This window comes from Diaphorina citri, unplaced genomic scaffold (genome assembly GCF_000475195.1).
Source record: "Diaphorina citri unplaced genomic scaffold, Diaci psyllid genome assembly version 1.1 scaffold430, whole genome shotgun sequence".
Taxonomy (NCBI): domain Eukaryota; kingdom Metazoa; phylum Arthropoda; class Insecta; order Hemiptera; family Psyllidae; genus Diaphorina; species Diaphorina citri.
Genome location: NW_007377865.1, coordinates 83,921 through 92,540, shown reverse-complemented (window position 1 = coordinate 92,540; position 8,620 = coordinate 83,921). Strand labels below are relative to the sequence as shown.

General features: G+C 34.8%; 1 protein-coding gene, 1 long non-coding RNA gene and 1 other non-coding gene across 3 annotated transcripts; 1 reads left to right on the top strand and 2 right to left on the bottom strand.

The window, feature by feature from the left end:
* Nucleotides 1-2,732: 2,732 nt before the first annotated feature.
* Nucleotides 2,733-3,618, bottom strand: LOC103508742. The gene is made up of 2 exons (XM_008473313.2): nt 3,342-3,618; nt 2,733-2,837 (listed from the first exon to the last, which is right to left on the bottom strand). Exons 1-2 carry the CDS (start codon nt 3,555-3,557, stop codon nt 2,733-2,735), a joined length of 321 nt encoding a protein of 106 aa, XP_008471535.1. The 5' UTR covers nt 3,558-3,618.
* Nucleotides 3,619-6,323: 2,705 nt separating this feature from the next.
* On the bottom strand, nt 6,324-7,165 carry LOC113467206. Its single transcript, XR_003391363.1, has 2 exons — nt 6,899-7,165; nt 6,324-6,817 (listed from the first exon to the last, which is right to left on the bottom strand). It is a non-coding gene; the product is annotated as an uncharacterized LOC113467206 (long non-coding RNA).
* A 1,089-nt stretch (nt 7,166-8,254) lies between these two features.
* LOC113467209 lies at nt 8,255-8,373 on the top strand. The gene has a single exon (XR_003391366.1). It is a non-coding gene; the product is annotated as a 5S ribosomal RNA (ribosomal RNA).
* Nucleotides 8,374-8,620: the final 247 nt, after the last annotated feature.

Sequence of the window (8,620 nt, the reverse complement as noted above, 5' to 3'; positions counted from 1 at the left end):
ACACTACACATTATTTTTATTTCTTCATGTCGTTGAACCACATGGCTTCTGTTTACTTTCCTTATCCTATGTATATTATAAGGTATGAATGACGTCGTTTCCATTGTGTCTTTGGTCATCACTCAATAATCATTGGAAGTGAAAATATCTTGATCAGAATTTCAATTTTATGCTAAATTATTTCAATCTTGAGGAACAAATTTCTATGAGTGCCTGTAAAGTAAATCGTGTATGCAATGTGCAAGACACAATGATCTGTATCAAGATTATCAAGTTTAGTGAACGTTCATCAGTGATTGCTCACGACATATTTGTCTGCTTTAGACAATATTCCGATTCTTCTGAGCGTGTGTTGCATATAAATACTTTATACTGTCTACGTCATTCCGCAGTGTTCCTGTGTCCAGCATACCATTCCAGTTCCAAAGTCACCCCAATACCCACAGTCCTACCCCCCCGGCCAGCGAGAATCTCATTTCATCTTGGGGTATGAAAAATGTTTCCAGATAAGTGAAAATAATGTGTTTTTCCTGTCGTTCCTTGAAGAAAGAAAAATAGGAAAACGCTAAAGTGGAGAAAGAGAAAGAGTTGAATTCAGTTGTACGAAAGTTACGTTCCAGCCCCAAGGGACCAAGTTTTCAAAGAAAAGACGAAAACTGAAAATTCACAGGGATATACCTACCTATAGGAGAGGCAAAAAATACACGAAATACTGGTGGAAATGTTTTTTGAAGCTTTCAGAAAAAAAAAAACGTTTTATTGTTTTCTTTTATATATTTTTTTTTCTGTTTGAAACATTTTCTTCTTGTAGAAAAATGGCAGAGACAGAGTGGCCCGTAGGCGGTTTTCTCTATTTTTGTTGAATTAAAATGCGACATGATAACAATGTTAGAGACCCAGTCTAAAGTCCTAAACTTGTTTTGCATTTCAAAACATTATGTCCGCCTCCAGTCGGCAGAGACAGAGTGGCCCGTAGGCGGTTTTCTCTATTTTTGTTGAATTAAAATGCGACATGATAACAATGTTAGAGACCCAGTCTAAGGTTAAACTTGTTTTGCATTTCAAAACATTATGTCCGCCTCCAGCCAAAAAAAAAATCTTCAAATGCTTTGTCTTTCCCAGAGATCCACAACATCGAAATCTTTGGCTTTGATATTTCCTAGCCCTTAACAGTCAACATGGGAAAGTCGGAACTACTTATACATATTATATTTTTTGAATTAACAATCTCATTTAAATAATAGGTACTGAGGGTACCTACCTACATACATATATGCTCTGTTAAACTTCGTCGCAAATTCTAACTACAAGTTTATCTCATTTAAATAATAGGTACTGAGGGTACCTACCTACATACATATATGCTCTGTTAAACTTCGTCGCAAATTCTAACTACAAGTACAATCTCATTTAAATAATAGGTACTGAGGGTACCTACCTACATACATATATGCTCTGTTAAACTTCGTCGCAAATTCTAACTACAAGTACCTCTCTTCCCGTCCGAAAGTTGCTTTATTAGGTATCTCCCTCAGGAATAAGCTAAGCATCCGGTAGCGTGCAATCTACATGCATTTTTGTATATTGAATTCGTATAAACATATAGTTTTTAAAAAATATATAAATAAAATAGGTATTTAATTATTTATTGTAATAAAATGCAGATGATGATAATTTCTTTCTAATCTAAAAGCAACACGAACTTCCCTTCTTGGTAAATATTTTATTATCATGGGAAAACATCAAGGAGGTAGGCAGGTAATTTTTGAAAACAATTTTCTCAAGCTTTTTCCTGACACTTTTTTGAAAAGAGTATGAAACACAAAGAAAGTGAATAATGTGGGAAGTAACACGTTGCTTCCTCACTTGCTTTCTCGTTTGATCCTGAACAGTAAACAGTAAGTAATGAAATTGTTTCTCGGGGTTTCTATTTTTGGCCTTTTCATGGTACGAATTTTTTCATGTTAATTTGAACCATGATTCCTGGTGGGATGTTCTCGTATTTTTAAATTCATCCTGAACAGTAAACAGTAAGTAATGAAATTGTTTCTCGGGGTTTCTATTTTTGGCCTTTTCATGGTACGAATTTTTTCATGTTAATATGAACCATGATTCCTGGTGGGATATTCTCGTATTTTTAAATTCAAAATAAGTATTCCCACTGCACAGCATATTTTTCAACATATTCTACATATTGAAATATGTAGAGTATCACATATTTCCATACCATTGGTGTAGTGTGAAATGTAGAATTATTAGATTTTGTCAAGGCAATAATGTATTGAAATAATGATGGGTACAAAAAAAAGAAGAATATACAGTTGACATGAACTGTTCAGAGCTAGTTTGTGCCTAGCACAAGAAGCATATTTCAAAAGTTTCGTTCTTCCTCCTTCTCTTCATTTTCCTTCTCCTCCTCTTACAGTTTTAAGTTATAATGATGGATGGGTCCATTTCTGGGAATCAGTTGTGTACTAAGTACAACTTGGGCATCTGTTGTCTACCTACACCCACCCTGCTCTTTACGAATTACGACAGATTGCTCTTGAAACATGACGTTTTATTCATGGGATTTCATCACTTTTTGGATTAATATCAGTATATAATGATGGATGGGTCCATTTCTGGGAATCAGTTGTGTACTAAGTACAACTTGGGCATCTGTTGTCTACCTACACCCACCCTGCTCGTTACGAATTACGACAGATTGCTCTTGAAACATGACGTTTTATTCATGGGATTTCATCACTTTTTGGATTAATATCAGTTTCGTATTTATTCATAAGTTTGATGACGTACAGTGTAGCAACTCTTCCTTCCACAGTGTGAACATTACCCTGCAAAAGTGAAATTTTTTATTGTTATTTTAATGGGCCTAAGCCTAAATGATAATATGTATCTCACAATCACCACAAAACAATCTCTTCTATAATTGTCACAAATATGTATTTTTCTTCACATAATACAGTGAATTGTAGGACTTCACTTGACATTTCGTTGGACCCGAACCACCAACTTCAAGATCCAAAGCCTACTCTCGTCTCTAGTAGGTTGGTCATACTGTAGATTGCACAATACATCACCCTTATGAAGATCTAATTGATTCTCAGTAGTTTAGCAGTACATTCAATGCGTTAAGTTGCAAAATCAAAATACATAAAGCCTACTCTCGTCTCTAGTAGGTTGGTCATACTGCAGATTGCACAATACATCACCCTTATGAAGATCTAATTGATTATCAGTAGTTTAGCAGTACATTCAATGCGTTAAGTTGCAAAATTAAAATACATAATAATGTAAAATACAAAATGAAAGATAATCCAAATCCAAGGTGAACTTACCCTTCGTTTGGCAGAGACAGCTTTGAGTTTTTTGAAGAAGTCCTTTTTCATCTCCGCTTTCTCACCCACACTGATCTGAGTGATAGCGGTTTTCAATGCATGCTGGACAATGTCGTCATTTACATCAACGTCTTCTATTTTCCACAGAGTGTTTCCCAAAGCATATTCACAACACAAGAGCACACATAGTGCAACACATAACTTCACGACGAACATTTTCTTTATTATGCAAACGAAATCTCTGAGAATAACTCCACTACCGCACTTTGCACAAAAACAGTTATTACGAAAAAGGAAGGAAAGAATAAAGAGAGAAAGGTGAAGGGAAAAAAATTCATTATGATTTTACTCATCATCACTGTGACATGCTACGCTGTAGTATGTCTCTATAATTTGCTGTACAATGTATTTAGTACCTATGTCTCTATAATTTGCTGTACCTACAATGTATTTAAGTGACGAATTTCGTTTTCTTTTACGAGGTGGCACTTGGCACACACCTCTATTCTAAGACATACTATGACATTCTAGGCATTTGCTACAAATTTAGCATATCCAAGAGGAAAATCATATTTTTAAATTATTTATCTTATTTAAATTGCCTCGCTGGAAAACTGTTGTACAGGGGCACAGTATGTGCCAGTAGATTACATTCTGTAGGTATGTACCTCATTCCTGAACGTTGAAAGAAAAAAAAAGAGCTAAGGCAAAGGCAACAAATGATTTAACATGTACCTACATAGGTACATAATACATAATATGTAGGTAATTAACTAATTATAATAAATTAACTTTTAGCTTGTACATGTAAACTACAACATCAATCTTTACGTTACGGGAGTGGGCCTGTGGCCCGTTTTACACTGGAGAATGAGAGTAGTTAGATCTCGGCGCTTGTCAAAACGGCTGACAAATTCGGGACACACAGTAAATTAATTCGTTTTGCAAATGTGTTTAAATTTCCTATTTGAATGTAAATATGTTTTTAGTTTGATAGCTCTGTGATGTGCTGAAAAATAAACTGAATTTTTGTGCAGTATAATTTACAAATCTAGAGACATGCTAAATGACATAATATTATCTACTAGGGTGTACTCTGTACTCGTACATGCAGGGTAGACGAATTTAATTTGTGTAGTCGTGGAAAAAAAATCTAGTGACTAAATAGTAATTGGATACGTTATAACTTTTTTTGTACGTGCTGTATCTTGCTCTCATTGTATGAGTTGGTATAGAAAATGTTCCACTCAAACATCAACTAAATTTTTCTCGTAGGAATTTGGGTGGACTCTTGGATTCGAACTATTTTTTTCTGGTTGAAAGGATCGGTCACCTAATCTGGTTATCCCCAATCTTGAAATTTAGTAGGGAACCTCTTAAAAGAGAGGAAGTACCAAAAGTACACTCGCAATGGAATAGAGTTTTCTCTTTTGCTCTTAATGGTGAATTATTGCAGTTTGCATTAGATAGGCGCACGGTGGTTGCTTAGTTTTTCACTCGTTGTTCAGTGAGTTCTTTCTCTTCTCGCTTAATTAGACTTCCCAGGAAGCGAAGTACCACTTGGCTGTTATTTTCATTATTTAGATATTTTTATATTTTTCTCTCTGTACCCCTCCCTTTCCGTAACGAACACTTCTATCCATTATTATTATTATTATTATTATTATTATTATTTTTGCTTGATGGTACCTGTACCTGGGCAAAATAGATACCTAGATATGATACTTTGAACTGACTTTTCCTTCCGAGTTATAATTCAATAATATTATTAACTACATACCTACTCGTACATACCCGTAGGAGCCATTGAACCCGATACAAACAAATCGACCTGTTGTCGCCAATTCAGCCAATTCTTATTCATAGCATTTCGCTTGTCCGATGATGAATTGATCCATTAATAAATTTATTGATTCACACTGTATATTGTTATTTTTAATTCTGTGATGGTTCTACAGCTTGAACTTCAACTTATGGAAAATCGTATCCGTGATTAACTTTTCTTCAAAAATTTGTTATCCCTCTCCCTTTCTCCCCATTTTAATTTTATTTTTTCCATCTCAATTTTTTCTAAACTCTCCAAAGTACAAAACTAAAGCATCTCTCAGCTCTCTTTCTCTCTCCCTCCCTCTCTCCCCCCCCTCTCTCTCTCTCTCTCAAGGTAATAAAGTCGTTTTAATCGTCAATAGAGTGCTCCCTTCTTAATCTCTTTCTCTCGGATTTCACGGGTCTCAAATCTAATTTTTTCCAAGATTTATATCTTGGCTTACAGTAATATCGGGTGGTTGTGGTATACAACTGAGAAAGGACTCTGGGAAATAGAATTAAAACCACCCAGCTAGCATCTATCGAGGACATCAAAACCGCTCATTACCAGCTTGTCATAAATTAATGTTTGAATGGATTTTCAAAATACACATTTAAAAATTTGAAAACTCATTAAAATTTCATCATTTGTGTATATAACATTTTATGTTGATGTTAGCACACTTTAATAAATGTTAATAAAAAAAAAAAAATCATCACTGGCCATTGGGCTGATGCCTTTGGTGTTTTTATTCATTTTTACTTTCTCTTTTATTATCGTTTTCAAAAGGACTATAAAATGTACAAACAGTACATAAACACAAACTCGATCCAGTAAAGTAAACAGTGGCTTTTTTGCAAAGGCTATCAGCAATTTTAATGATGTTTTAAAACTAGTCTGTAGTCTGTTTGTTGTTCGTGTAATGATTATGGAGTGAAAATTTACAGAGAAGTTGCACGTAAATTCAGATATTTCAGGTATCAAAACATCTTGTAAAAGTCTCGAGAAACATGCTTCTGTGTTTAAAACAAAATAATATGTACCCACTACCCACCTACCAATATAGAAAAAGTTAACTTCCCTCTCTCTCCCTCCTTGTCACATTCTCTCTTTGATAACAGAGGGAGGGAGACTCTGGGAGCATCCTGGTTTAATTTAAAGAATTTCAACGAATATAAAACCCGGCCTGTTGAATTTTCGTACAATATTGGTAATTTTTTGTAAATACATATAAAACTTATAATCCCCTACAAATGGAGAATGTGAAAATCATACGATACTTTTTAGGTAGATACATTGAGAGGGGAGAGAGATAGAAAAGAAGAAACATTGGACCTTCTCTCCTTCTATAAGTAGGTAATACATGACAGTGACTATAGAATATAGATGCTACATACTCTCTCTTTACTTATGTATCTCTTTCTGCACAAAAAACAGTTCCATCTCCATCTCCACCATCCTGTATTTCAAAGTTAGCTTATAAGTATAATGGAAAAGGATCTGATTCCCCCTCCTCTCCCTCCCCCCCACACACATTTGTTTTTATTTCTCGTTGTTTTATTTTATGGTCCTTGAGTGTTGTACCTCATCCTAGTCCGATGATTTAAAATTAATTTCCCATGTTACCTTTAACTTATACTTACCTTACCTTGGTACCTACTTGGTATACCTATATCTCAGATATTTAAAATTAATTTCCCATGTTACCTTTAACTTATACTTACCTTACCTTGGTACCTACTTGGTATACCTATATCTCAGATTATTCCATAGGTATACCAAGTATTCCAGATGGATTCCACAGGATCATTTTGGTTATCTAACTAGCCATCTTTTAACATAATTAAAGAACCAAATGCAAACATTTGCCTACCAGCACTTGGAGATTAGATAAAGTGAAGACTTCTATTTTGGAGCTTTGGTAGTCGCTAAAAGTGTCCGGAAAACGATAGTTAAAAGTTCAAATTATTGATGCAAATACTTGCAAACGAACACAAAATTAGTCTGAATTTTCTGTGCACCCAAGCAAAGTCGCGCATTTCAGTAGCGCGTTAAAAAAAAAAAAAAAAAAAAAAAAAAAAAAAAAAAAAAAAACGCCCCGTGTAGGTACCTACATGTACAGTCATCTTCTTAAGGATACTTTTACCATATCCTGTGTAAGATAGACAGGGATGGGTAATACTGAAATCACTGAAATGCGGCGTCTAACAATAGACCTTCACTGTTGAGGAAGTATCATGCACCATTTTCTTATCTCTCTTATCAAATATTGAGGTTCCCTATTGTATTGTAAGGTCTACCTGAGCTTATATCGTCTGAAATTCTCTTGAAAAAGAACATGGATTTCTTATCAAATATTGAGGTTCCCTATTGTATTGTAAGGTCTACCTGAGCTTATATCGTCTGAAATTCTCTTGAAAAAGAACATGGATTTCGCTTTAAGTAGAATGATCTCTTTAGAATGCACGAATGTACTTTGTACATGTTTTGAATTTTAAAATCCTTTAATCCTGTTTTCTTAACATTTTCATTCCCAGGGTCTCTCTCATTCTTGGCTCGAGCTTAGTGGTCGAAACAATCACAAAGCTTCATACTTAGATACCTACTTGATAAAGCGGGCTTGGTTTTAATCCCAGCTGAGGCTCAATTTACTCATAAACATGACCTAAAAAAATCTCAGTCACCCCCGTAAACGGAAATATGGAGGAAATTGAAGTTTCAGATTTTTATTTTAAAAGAAAAGTATAGAATAATGTTTTCGGTAGGTACCTACTGCTTTTTGTATTGCCTTAAAAAATGTATGTAGGTACCTAGAATTAATTTAAAAGAAAAGTATAGAATAATGTTTTCGGTAGGTACCTACTGCTTTTTGTATTGCCTTAAAAAATGTATGTAGGTACCTAGAATTAAAGAATTTTATTATGCCAAAAAGAACGATTTCCGCTCTTTTTTTTTCTTTTTTTTTGTAACAGACAGACGGACGAGAACTGGTGTGTTCAACGTGATATGAACGTTGGCGAAGGACGATGAGTGGAAAACTAGATGATAAGGTCCGTTCATAAGTTAGTGGGTACAAAGCCTACAAATAATAAAGATTTTTTCATTCGCCAACGTTCATATCACGTTGAATACACCAGTTCTCGTCCGATCACTGAAGTTAAGCAATGTCGAGCGTGGATAGTACTTGGATGGGTGACCGCTTGGGAACACCATGTAACGTTGGCTCTAGAATTAAAGAATTTTATTATGCCAAAAAGAACGATTTCCGCTCTTTTTTTTTCTTTTTTTTTGTAACAGACAGACGGACGAGAACTGGTGTGTTCAACGTGATATGAACGTTGGCGAAGGACGATGAGTGGAAAACTAGATGATAAGGTCCGTTCATAAGTTAGTGGGTACAAAGCCTACAAATAATAAAGATTTTTTCATTCGCCAACGTTCATATCACGTTGAATACACCAGTTCTCGTCCG

Bases quoted from the DNA above. Each gene is read 5' to 3' on its own strand.
- LOC103508742 (XM_008473313.2), bottom strand. From the start codon at position 3,557: ATGTTCGTCGTGAAGTTATGTGTTGCACTATGTGTGCTCTTGTGTTGT. The intron at 2,838-3,341 runs GTAAGTTCACCT...TCACTTTTGCAG, and splicing joins CTGTCTCTGCCAAACGAAGG to GGTAATGTTCACACTGTGGA.